The 13,668-nt window shown below is 40.5% G+C and overlaps 1 protein-coding gene across 1 annotated transcript in view; it reads left to right on the forward strand.

Annotated features, from left to right (window-relative positions):
- The window catches only part of FGGY (FGGY carbohydrate kinase domain containing), a 694,306-nt gene that overhangs the window by 80,458 nt on the left and 600,180 nt on the right, over positions 1 to 13,668 (forward strand). Inside the window, 1 exon segment of the mRNA XM_007947412.2 lies at positions 9,055 to 9,143. Within this exon segment, the coding sequence (XP_007945603.1) occupies positions 9,055 to 9,143 (89 nt within the window).

Genomic DNA, 13,668 nt, shown 5'->3' on the forward strand with positions numbered 1-13,668 from the left:
AATGTGTTTATCTGTAGCCTGGTGTTTGGAGTTAATGGTAATGTAGTATTGTGGATATACTGGTATTAGCCTCTGTTCTCTATATCTTACATGCACAATTTGGTGTCCTTCCTTTCCCCAATGTTATCATGCTGGTCACAGACTCTTTCCATATCATCCCTCCCCTTACCCAACTCAGCATGTGGCCCCCAACTAGTCTGAAAGTATCCCCTCCCCTTCCCACCCATCCCCAGTAACCTACAAAGTGAGTTCCCTTCCTTAAGCAAATCCTTCCTTGACTTTTTACAGTAATGGGCTCATACAATATTTGTCCTTCTGGAATTGACATTTCACTCAACATCATGTCCTCCAGGTTCATCCATGGTGTGAGATGATTCACATATTCTTCATTGTTCTTTAATGTATCATAGTATTCCATTGTATGAATGTTTCCACATAGTGTTTCATTGTGTGAATAACCAAACCATAGTTTGGTTATCCATTCATCTGTTGATGGGCATTTAGGTTGTTTCTATCTCTGCCAGAGTGAATTGGGCTGCAGTGAACATGGGTGTGCATATGTCTGTTCATGTCCTATCTCTTACATCTTTAGGATATATTCCTAGTAATGGAATTGCTGGTTGAAATGGTATTTCCATTTTCAGTTATTTTAAGGAAACGCCATACTATTTGCCACAGTGGTTGTACCATTTTACAGTCCCACCAGCAGCATATGAGAGTTCCAATCTCTCTTTAGCCTTGCCAGCATTTGTTATTTTCTTTCCTGTTGAACTTTGCTATTATTGCTGAGATGAGATGATATCTTATTGTTGTTTTGATTTACATTTCTCTAATGGGTAATGATTGTGAGCAATTCCTCATGTGTTTGTTGGCTGCCAGCATATTGTCTTTAGTGAAGTGTCTGTTCATGTCCCTTGCCCATTTTTGAATTGGATTGTTTGTCTTTTTGGCATTGAGGTATTGAAGTTTTCTGTAGATTTTGAAGATAAGTCCTTTGTCAGATATATCACAGGCAAATATTTTCTCCCAATCTGTAGGTTCCCTTTTTACTCTTACAATAAAGTCTTTCAATATACGTAAAAATTTAATTTTCAAAAGGTCCCAGTCATCTAGCTTCTCTTCCTGTTAGTGGAATTTTGATGTCAAAATGCAATTCTGGTGGGAGCCCAGAAGTAATGAGGAGAGGTGTAACACTGGATTTGGCACAGATGGCGAGAAGCAGCATCATTGAAGTAGTGGCAACAGAATCCAAAGATTGGCATGAGACAGGTGTAGTAGCAGACCCACAGAGCAAGAGAATTGAGTGCTATCTGGCAGGAAGTTTCCTGGCACAATAGGGTGCCTCTGGGCACTTGTCAGTAGAGTTAAAGTGCTTTATAATACTTACTCGGCTGGATCAAGAGGTCTAAGGGGCCAAGAGGCTGAGAGGCCAAAGAAATAAGAAGCAGAAGCTCAAGAAACAAGGAACAGGTGATGCAAAGCTACCCACTCTCAAAGGGTAGGGCCATGACTTCTGGGATCACAAAGGGTAGTATCATGACCTGCTGGGTCTCAAAGGGTGCGGGTTAGGCCTTCTAGGTTTTAAAGAGTCAGATCTTCACCAACTCTTTCCTGGAGTGTGAGGCTGCCTTTCATGCATGCCAAGGGGCTGGGCTAGATCTGCTGCCCAAAGCTGAGGGAGCAGGGCTGCTGTGCTGGGGCCTGCCAAAACTGCCTGAGTGGGGTTGCCACTCAGTTGGACTAGGAAAATGGAGCCACCCAAACCTGAGGGAGCAGAGTTGCCATCCCAATGGGCCTGGAAGGTGGAACTGAAACCCAAGGCCAAGGGGCCTCCACCCAGAATCCAATGAGCATGGACAGCACCCAGAGTCTACAGAGCAGGGCCATTGCCTAGATTGTCTCAGAGAACAGAGAGTTATTTTCAGAGAGCTAATGTAAATTATTCTGCTGGGTTTTTTACTTCCTTGGTTCCCGATATCCCTTCTTTCCCTCCAGTATCTCCCATGTGTAATGGGGACATCTACTTTGTGCCTCTTCCAACACTATATTTTTAAAGTAGATAAGTTGTATTCTAGGTTCACAGATGAAGAATCTTGCCCCTAGATGGAATTTGGACTTGGAGTTGATGTAAAACTGTTAGGATAATATGGGGTAAAAGTGTTTTGCATGTGACAAGGACATGTTTGGCATGCAGCCAAAGGGTGGAATGTCATGGATTAAATTGTATCTCCAGAAAATATGTGTCAGCTTGGCTGGACCATGATTCTCAGAGGTCTGCCAGTTATCTAATGATGAAATCATTCCCATTGTGTCATCTGCCAATCAGTTGTAAGGGGATTAGAATGGGATGCAACACCCTTCATCAGGTCACAGCCCTGATCCAATGTAAGGAGAGTTTCCCTGGAATGTGGCCTACATTGCCTTTTATTTTACAAGAGATGAAAGAAGAGAGCAGTGAACATAGAGGAGAGACCTCACTACCACCAAGAAAGGAGAGCCAGAAATGGAGCATACCCTTTAGACCTAGGATCCCTGCATTGAGAGCCTCCTAGATCCAAGGGGAGATTGATGCCAAGACACATGGAGATCTCCAAGGGATGCTTAGGCTACAGATGTTGAAAGGAAACAAGGATCTTCCCCCAGAGCTGACAGAGAGAAAGCCTTCCCCTGCAGCTGGTGGCCTGAATTTGGATTTCTGGCCTCCTAAACTGTGAGAGAATAAATTTCTGTTTGTTAAAGTCATCCACCTGTTGTATTTTTGTTATAGCATCACAAGATAACTAAGACAGAAGGCTTCACATAAAAGGTGACACTTGAACTGGATCTTGAATCACAGGTAGAAGTTTATAATGAGAGAAAATAAGAAAAACACCAATAAAGGCAGAGACATAGAAATACAGAAGAGCAAAGAAATTAGGTGTGAACTGAGAGGAGAGTGCTAGGAGAAGGGTGATGGAAGATGGACCCAGAAAGTAATTATAATAATGATAATGGCCAGGATCCAGGTTATTAAGTGTCCTGAGAACCATCCTAAGGAGTTAGTGCGATTTTAGGCAATTAGGGGCTATTGAACCATTTTAAACAAAGGAGTAAAACTGCAAATTTTAAGATCTTAGAAAGATACCTCTAGTAGCACAAATCTATCAGCCTATATGCCTTGAAATGTTTCCAGTGTTTGGGCTTTTTTTTATGGATGGGAGTTTTAAACACACAGTTATTTCATTCATTCTGAAAAGTTTCTGGTTGGAGATTATGACCCTCTCTGTGTTTCTAGCATTAGTTTTCTTTGAAGAATAACATCGAGGATCAAGTTTCGTTTTGAACCACCTTTCCTTTGTAGGCTATCAGCCTGTGTCCTAGATTGGAACCTTGAACATACAACGAGAATAGACTTTTAGGTTTTCATGAATAGTTGTGCTGGAAAACAACACTGTGAATACTCCACATGTTTGGGCAGGATCATTTATTGAGTGGGGACTTAGAGAGCTCTGTTCCCTCCCTTTTATTTATAGCAGACAGTCCAGATAGACTCCCTGTACAATTAATAACAAAATACTGGGGTGATCCGTTTTTAACTAATCATCCTCAGTTTCTCTCCCTGCTCCTAGAACCTGGTGTTTCTTGATTTACATTCCAGCAGCTGCCTCATTTTTCCTGCAAGTTCCCTTGGCTTCTAAAAGCCAGCAGAGACCTCATAACTTTCCTGGACATCTCGGTGGGAGGGAAAGAGCACAGCTACTTCCCCCTGCCCTGAGACTGTCAGGGCGGCTGCCGCCTATCCCTGAGTCTTGGATATACTGCTCTATCTCCACCCTCTGCTGACACTTGAAGCTGGACGAGGTTTGAGTAGTAGCCTCCTCCCAAGAAATGCTGTGGTTTTATGAAGTAATAGATTATTTTTTTTCCCCCTAAAGTTCTTCCCTTTGGTTTCTTTCAAGCTTGGGGGATTGCTTAACTCAATGGATTGTTACTGGAATGCAAAAACCTTTTAGTGCCAGGCCATATACCCCAAATCACTGCTCATTTATTTTTTTCTTAAAAAGACTAGTTTTTGCTAGTTGCTTGGTAACTAGGGGATAGAAAGACAGCTTGTTCAGACACAGGGCTTCTAGTTTGAACTAGATGAAGCTTTCACATAATGATATACAACTAAAGTTGGTATGTGTTGGATGCCTGCTGCGTTTTCTCTCTAACCTGTACACCATTTGTGCATGGAAGATGTTCAGTACATAGAAGTTAAGTAGTTTCCCAGTATTGAAATAGAAACCTCTGAACCTTTTGAAGTTGTATTTAAAAATGTGCTTGGAATGGCTTTTGTTTGTTTGCTTGTTTTCTTTTTTAAGAATGCCAAAAGGTCCATTCTGACAGTTCTAAAAGGCCAAACCCCACAGCTCCAAATAGGCCTGGGAGCCTCAAGGTGGTGACTGTGGCATAGTGGAATGAAGGACCATTCATTTTGGAAACCCCAGGTGACTTTGGGCTAGGCTCTTGTCCTTTGAACCTCCATTTCTAGAACTTTAATTGGGAGCTTTGTATGCCACTGATGTATCTCTGATCTACCTTGAGGCTCAAATGAGATGAGGCACTTGAGGGTGAAGAAGTGCTAGATGAATATAAAAGGATGATGGCTGTGTCTTGATGCAGACCCAGCTGTTATAGTAATAGAATTAATTGAGAAAGAGTGATGTCTTTTGTTGGGACTGTACCAGAGGGTAGTGAGTGGGACAGAGAGGTTTTTCCCCAGAACTGGATTAGAAACCCATCCTTGAGGGCTAATATGTCCTTGGCTAATCTGGCATTTGATGGCAAAGCACTTGTGAATCATGTGACCTACATTCAGCATGGGTTCCTCACTGATGGTCTGTCAGCATCTTAGAGAAAGAGACCAGGCTGCAGGAGGCAGTCCCTCACATCCAGGCAAACACTTTCCCCTTCTTTTTGCTGACTAATCTCTGGACTTTGCTTCTGTAGGAAAGCAGAGAATACTAGTATCTTCTACTCTGAAACCCCAATTTCTAACAACATTTTATTCCTTGTTCCTCATCGTATAGAGGGTTCAGGCTAAGGATCTCTGTTTTTGACTGATGAACTCAAGAATTGGAGCTCACAAGTGATGAAACAGAATGAGGAAATTATCAAACAGTATCACATGCTAGCATATCACGTTGATGACTAAGGTGCACCTGATCCAAGTAAGCCATGTTCTTTTCAGTCACTTCATATGCATGTGAAAGCTGGATAATGAAAAAGGAAGACTGAAGAATTGACACATTTGAATTATGGTATTGGTGAAGAATATTGAATATACCATGGACTGCCAGAAGAATGAACAAATCCATCTTAGAAGAAATAAATACAGCTAGAATGATCCTTAGAAGAGAGGATGGCAAGACTTCATCTTGCTCGGTTTGGACAGATCATCAGGAAAAATCAATGACTAGAAAAAGACATCATGATTGGTAAAGCAGAGGGTCAGTGAAAGCGAGGAAAAACTTTCAAGAGATGGATTGACATGGGAGCCACAGTGTTGGGCTCAAACATACCAAAGACGATGAAGATAGCTCAGGACCAGGAGATATTTCTGTTATAGATAAGGTCACCATGTGTTGGAGATGATTAGATGGCAGCTAACCACAATGACAGATCCCTCAACCCTCCACCCCACTCCCAGTCTGTTTCTTTTTTGGCAAGAGCTCTGAAGTTCTTTCTTGGGTTTCATTGTCCACAGTGTCTGTCTTCATCGTTACAAGATGAAAGCCTTCATTATGCAAGATCTAAATGACTGTATACAAGATCTAACAGAAGCAGTTGTTTTCTGAGTTGAGGAAGGTTATTCAGCTTTGGCTCAGAGCACTAGTTGTTGTGCAGTGGGTTTGGTGGTCAATTTCTGGTGATCAGCCTTGAATTTCTGAAGCCCTTAGAAGAAGGTTGCCTTTTTTCTTTCTCCTTGACCACCAAGATCACTGCCACCATAAAGTGCATGGAAAGAGATTTTTAGAACTAGCATAATATTAGTTTGACTCAATGTTGAATTATCCAATAAGCAAGTAAGCATGGGCTTACTAGTGCTTACTTACTAACCTGTAGCAAACAATATGACATTTTTCCCCCACATCAAAGATTCTGCTTCTAAATATGGCTGGCATCTGTCTCTTTCAACTCTACAGCACCTTTCAACAGAATCAAAGGCTCCTTTGAACAGTTTCACAACATGTTCACTACAGATTAGTAAGTAAGTACAAGTAAAGCTGTGCTTACCTTGCTTACTGGGTAATCCTCCCTTGGGCCTCACATAGTTTCAAAGGCTACCATTTTCTGATTGTGACCTGTTAGATAATGTATGAAGATACTACTAGTTCATAGCTGGGCTAGGCATTATTAGTACACTTTAAGTTTTACTTTGTTTAACGTTAAGAAATTATAGGCATTCAAAGAGAAATATAGAACAGGTCCCTCCTTTGACATAAGCTCTCAGCCAAACAAGAGAGAAACATGGAGACAAAGAAAGATAAATAAATATGGGTTTAAAACTCTTTTACATCTGAACTGTTTTGATGCATTTATTATTGTTGTTTAATGGGACCCTGTACCTGAGACACTACTCAGTTTACCTGTTGCACATAGATGTCTGTTTTCATGTAATAGTGGTATAAAAGCAATATCAGAAATACAAAGAACTCATGGAATCTGAGGATAAATATATGTTAAAGACCCAGTTGTATAGCTGCAAAATGGACATAATAGCAACCAGGGATTTTGTGTAGCTCTAATGAGATAACACATGTGGAAGCCTTTTATAAACCCTGAAGCATTCCTCACATGAAAGAGATTGGAAGGTGAAAGTATAGTTTGTCTATCTGTCCAACAACTGCTTATTGAGTGCCTACTCTGTGTCATTCTGTAGCAGATACTGGGATGTGTCTTGCCAAGATTCTTTTGGAACTTTGGCATTGTTGCCTTTGGGTTCCCAAAGATACCCTGTACTTATGATAAATTCCCTTTTCTTGTAGCCTCAGAGGAGGGAGTAATTGAAATTGTTGTTATGTGCCTTCAAGTCAGACTGGACTCATAGCGACCTCTCCTTGGGTTTCCAAGGCAGTATCACTACAGAAACGACTCGACGGCACTTAACAACAACATCACTACAGAAGTAGATTGCCCCATCTTCCTTTCGAGGAGTGGCTGGTGGGTTTGAACCGCCAGCCTTCTGGTTAGCAGTCAAGTGCCTTAAGCACTATGCTACCAGAGCTCCCAATTGAAATTAGGACCTGGAAATTTTCCTGGATAGTAGAAAGCCTTTCCTGCTGCTGCTTCTGTCTGCTTTACTCTTCTCTTTATGAAGTTCTACTTTTCTAGGTACTCAGCCAAAAATGGCCACTTTACAGTTTCTCAGTTTATCTCACCTCCATTTCCATTCATAGTTAGAATTTAAATGGCTCCATCGGATTCCAATTCTAAATAATCCAATCGGTTCAGTTAGGTTACATGTCCATCCTTGGTCCAGTCAAGCAGTCAAGTGTGGTAAAGGTGCCAGAGTTATGTAGTACCTACTGCTAAGGACATCCAAGGGTCCACTCCTGTGGTGGGGGAAAGAGAGGAGACAATCTTCATAGGGTATCATATGAACAAGACTGACAAGACACTTAGCCTCATAGAGTTTACAGTCTAGCATGAGAGAAAGCTACAACATAAATAATTTAAGTCTGAAGTAAAGGGTGGTATGGATTTTATGATGGCCAGACCCAGCCTTGAGTAGGAGATCCTGGAAAGACACCCTGAGGAAGAGTAGATTGAAGTTTATCAAGGGGGGGCGAGGGCACATGGATTCTGGGAAGGAAAGAGTAGCAGATGAAAAATGAGTGTTCTAGACCTCTGTCTACTGTGTACTTGAAAAAACCCAGAGATAAAAAAAATCTGGCCATTTGCAATATGGAAGAAACAAATCTTTAAAAATTTTACCATAATGGCTTGATCATTTGACCATTTTCTTTGGCTTAGACTGGAAGTTTTTTGAGGGCAGGAACTATTTTTTCCATTGCCTTTGGAACCAGTTGGTATGTGGAAAATTTTACATGGCAGAGCACTTTGAATTTCATCAGTGTCATTTCTTAGTGTTGTTTTTTTTCCCAGCCCCTAGCTGCTTAGTGTTGGAATTTTATTATATGGGCTCAAAACACATCGTCTCACCCTTCACCGAGAAGATGGATTCCATACCCCTCACAGAGTGCATTTCCTCCATTTCAAGTTGGCAAAGAGGAATAAAAGGGAAATTATAGTCATTTTTGAAAGGATGAATACTGGTGCTTTGGTTACCTATTGACACTCTGACAAGGTTATACCACAAATGGGATGGCCTTAACAAACAGAAGTTTATTCTCTTGGAGGCTGTAAGTCCAAGTTCCAAGTGCCAGTCTTTAGGGGCTAGGTGAAAGCCTCTCAACCTTGGGCTTCAGCTCTCCTCCTGCTCTTGACCCACTGAAGCTGGAGGCTTTTCTTCACTCAGACGGGCTGCTGAGACTGACAAGCCCAAGGTTGACAAGTAAAAGGACACAGTCTTAATGTTACCAAACCTAATGGCAAGCCATTAATTCAAGTCCATTGTAAGTCCCAAGGTTGTCAGAGCATGGCAGGCTGCTGAACAATGACATGGCTACGTGCAGGGTTCAAGCTAGCCATAAGCTAGAGACCATACCCAAAGCTGTTTCTTATATAGGGGAAGCAGACCTTATACCCAAAACAGCTACTCAGCTGCTCCAATAGATTCCATCATGGAGTTAATTACCAGTCTCACCATGGGGAATAACAACATTCAGCAGCCCAGCCACTCAATGAAGCCCAGCCAATTTGACACACAAATTTAACCACCACAACTTGTGTGCTGATTTTTCTTCCTATGAAGATTCTGCTTTTATGTCATCCCTCTCCCATTCCCTGCATATATGTTTTAATGGGTACTGTTGGCTATACTTTTGTTTTGCAAATTATGAAACATTATTGAAAACAGAGAGGGATAGAAAAACCCATAATTGATTCTAATATATATTTAATTTGCAGAACTTGAGAGAGACTTGCTGGGATAAGGCGGGACATTTCTTTGATCTCCCAGACTTCTTATCGTGGAAGGCAACAGGTGTCACTGCACGGTATGTTAATTACAAGTTGGGTTTTCTTTGCACTCATCTGTTCTCAAGTGTCTGTATATATATATTGCTTTCTTAACTCTCTTTGACTGGACATACTTTTTGTACATCTGTGTATGATTTTGCATACTTAAACATCTTGAATCCATCTTCCACCTCCACTGCACATGCCCAAATAGCATTGTTTCTGTGAGGCCTGGAATGTATGTATCTGAGGTGAAGACCATTCATTAAAATTAGGCATATTTAAAGAAGATGTGAAAATCCAGAGTGAAATGTGACTGTATTTGCAAAGGTGCTCTTTACATGGTGCGTAAAATGGAAAATATTTGTTTTGACTTTTAATGTTAAGAAGGCAGGTGATGTTTCTCAAGGAAGGTGACTTTAACTGGATGGTCTAACTAGATGACTTTAACTGTGTGGGTATGTTATGAACGTATTTTGCTTTTTTTAAATAAATGCATCTGGATCTTCCCAGGTTATAGAGGGATGTATGTTCAAGCCATCAACCATTTTTCAATAAATTATGAATGTTATAAATAAAGTATGTGCTATATTACTGAGACTTAAAAATATTCATTGAGTGTGAAATTGGCACTGCTGTAATTAGCAGAGTGGGTGTGCATATGGGTATATATAGATTAGTTAGAAGTGAAATCTTAAAATTTGGCACATTTGTTTTCATATTTATGTTAGGATGCAGGGGGTATACAAGGTATGGTATTCTTCTTGAAAATAATTTAAAATCTGGATTGAAAAACCTGTGAAAAAGAGCATCATTTCCCAGATGACAAATAAAATTGCATAAATGTATATATTTAGGGGAGCAGGTGTTGTACCTTAAAGTCAGCTTATTCAGGGAGGGCTAAATTTTATTTTCCTTCTTACTTAAACTCAAAAAAGCTGGTGATAGGAGTGCCATTTTCCCTGTGCTCCTCCTGTCTATTTCATTTTTTGTAGTCTTTGGACTTTTATTAAATGTAGGGAGTTGATAAAGGTATGATATTTCAGCAGCAAGGGGTGCAAGAAAGGAGATGGTATTTCATAGCCATGTCATTCTTCATGTTCATTATTCCCCTCATGAAATAATCATTAGCCAAAGGACTCTCAGGGTGAAAGGGATCCACGTGCATATGGAAATGGCCCAAACAAAACTCAGGTACCCTTCCTCCCCTCTCTGTGGTGAAGGCTTTGGAGGATTGATTTGAAGTTTACCCTATTATAACTGGTAGCAACATGGGCAACTGTAGGTGAAGGTCTTGTTGTTGTTGTTGTTATGTGCTATCGAGTTGGATCTGACTCATAGTGACCCCTCCTTGGGTTTCTGAGGCGGTATCACTATGGAAGTAGATTGCCGAACCTTCCTTCCGAAGAGTGGCTGGCTGGTGGGTTTGAACTGCCAGCCTTCTGGTTAGCAGTCAAGTGCCTTAGGCACTACACTACCAGAGCTCCCAGGTGAAGGTCTTAGAAGGTCTCATTTTGAACATACCTCTTCTGGTATGTGATACTGATTTTCCAAAATTATTTCTATAAGGACTTTTCTCTAGGCTTTTTCTTTTTTGTTGTTGTTGTTGTTGTTTTCCCTTTTTTAAAAATTTTGGTGTGGTAATGAAAGAAATGAAATTATTACTTAAAACCTACCTGGTTAATCATTTCACCCAAACAGACTTATCGGTCAAAGCAATGCTAACAGTTGTCAATAGACAAGTAAATAATGGAGCTAGAAATGGAGGGGGACCTTGCTTTCCTTCATGTTTTCTCCAGGTGTTATTCAACCTAACACTTTCATATCCCTCCTGGTTCTTTCTGATGGCTTTGGATAGTTCAGAAATCCTGGTGGCACAGTGACTGATGAATTTCTTTGCTAACCAAAAGGTCAGTTGTTTGTACCCATCAGCTGCTCTGCAGGAGAGAGATCAGGCAGTTTGCTTCCATAAAGATTTACAGCTTTGGAAGCCCTCTGGAGCAGTTTTACTCTGTCTTATATGGTCTCTATGAGTCAGAATCAACTTGATGGCAGTGGGTGTAGATAATGCATACCCTCTTTTCCTCATGTCTGATGCCATATTAAGATGCCAAGGAGTGGGGCTTTCTGAAGCTAGCTCTGGCTCAGATAAATTTAAATGCACTAACTTGTACATAGGATGACTTGTATTGATTGTGCCATATACTAGTTGTGTGACCTTGGACAAGTCGCTTCACTTTAAGTTGCACTCTCCTTACCTGCAAAATAGGCATCACGATACCTAAATTGCAAGATTATTATGAGAGTTATACAGTACCTGTGCAAAGCAGAACCTATGTAATGTAGAAACCTGTCAGAAAAGGAAAAATCAAATATTTTTCCACTGAAACAAGCAATAGAAAAGTAGTAAGAGTGCACCCTAACAATGGCAAAAAGGCTTTCAAGACATAGGAAAACAAGATAGTCTCATTGAGTTTTAGCTCTCACAGGTTTCACTGTATTAGCGTTTCCCCCACCCCCCCAAAGTAACCTGATTGCAATGGTTATCTGAATCATTTGAACACAGATAACAGAGGCCTCTGGTTTTAAGCCTACTGAATCCGAATCTCCAGGGAAGACCCAGAAATTTGTATGTTTAACAAGTGCTCTAGGTGGCTACGTGGTCAGGTAAATTTGGACAACAATGCCTAACTAAAATAATTCATGAAAGTAATATGAGACTCTAAGATGCTCTACAACTGTGAGGGAATGGAATTATTTTAAAGGACCTAATGAGCTACCACTTGTCTGTCAGTTTGTTGTACCATGGTGGCTTGCATGTTTCTATGAAGCGGGAAGCTATACCACCAATATTTCAAATACCAGCAGGGTCACCCATGGTAGACAGATTTCAGCAGAGCTTGTAGATTAAGACAGACTAGGAAAAAGGCAGGGCCATCCACTTTTGAAGAAATTGGCCACTGAAAATTTTTAAAATTGAATAGCAGTGAAACACTGTCCAATATATTACTGGAAAACTTTATGAATAACTGTGAAACATTGTCTGATAGAGTTCCAGAAGGCACTCAAAATACTATGAGGGAAGAGCTGCCTCCTCAAAGTAGAGTCGACCTTAATGATGTGAATGGAGTAAAGCTTTCAGGACCTTCATTTGCTGATGGAGAATGACTCAGATTGGGAAGAAGCAACTACAAACATTCGTTAATAATTGGAATGTGCATTGTATGAGGTATGAATCTGGGAAAATTGGAAGTGGTCAAAATGAGATGGAATGCATAAATATCGATGTCCTAGGCATTAGTGAGTTGCAATAAACTGGTTTTGGCCATTTTGAATCAGACAATCACATGGCCTACTATGCCAAGAATGACAAATTGAAGAGGTATGGCATAGTATTCATCATTACAAAGAATTTTTCAAGATCTACCCTGGAGTACAGTGTTTTGAGTGATGGGATAATATGCATACATCTACAAGGACAATCAGTTAATATTACTTTAATGCAAATTTACATACCAACCACTAAAGCCAAGATGAAGAAATTGAAGATTTCTGCAATCTTAATTGGCCAAATATGAAATCAAGATGTACTGATAATTACTGGTGATTGGGATGTGAAAGTTGGAAACAAAGAAGAAGCATCAATTGGAAAATATACCCTTGGTGATAGAAATGATACGAGAGGTCACATGATAGAATTTTCAAAGACTAATGACTTGTTTATTGCATATACTTTTTCAACAACGTAAATGGTGACTATACATGTGGACTTTGCCAGATAGAATACACAGAAATAAAATCTACTACATATGTTGAAAGGGGTGATGGAGAAGCTCAATATCATCAGTCAAAACAAGGCCAGAATCCGAGAAGCTGGACTATATGAAGAAGAACGTGGCATCAGGATTGGAGGGAAGCTCATTAACAACCTGCAATATATTGATGATACAGCTTTACTTGCTGAAAGTGAGGATGACTTGAAGCATTTACTGATGAGGATTGAAGACTATAGTCTGCAGTATGGATTACATCTCAATATAAAGAAAACAAAAATTCTCACAACTGGACCTATAAGCAGCATCACAATGAATGGAGAAAAGATTGAAGTTGTCAAAGACTTCACATTGCTTGGTTCTACAATTGACACCAATAGAGGCAGCAGTCAGGACATCAGACGATGTATAGAACTGGACAAGTCAGCTGCAAAGGACCTCCTTCATGTGCTGAGGAACAAAGATGTCTCCTTGAGGACTAAGGAATGCCTGACATAAGCCATGATATTTTCAGTTGCCTCATATGCATGTGAGGGCTGGACAATGAATAAAGAAGACCAAAGAAGAATTGATGCTTTTGAGATGTGGTATGGGCAAAGAATGCTGAAAGTACCATGGACTGCTAAAAGAACTAACAAATCTGTCCTGCAGGAAGTGCAGCCTCAGTGCTCCTTGGAATCAAGAATGACCAGACTTCACCTCACCTACTTTGGTGATGTTATCAGAAAGGACCATTCCCTAGAGAATGGTGTCATGCTTGGTAAGGTGAAGGGTCGACAAAGGAGGGGAA

This window comes from Orycteropus afer, unplaced genomic scaffold, assembly GCF_000298275.1.
Source record: "Orycteropus afer afer isolate SDZICR_OR568_19922 unplaced genomic scaffold, OryAfe1.0 scaffold00183, whole genome shotgun sequence".
Classification (NCBI taxonomy): Eukaryota; Metazoa; Chordata; class Mammalia; order Tubulidentata; family Orycteropodidae; genus Orycteropus; species Orycteropus afer.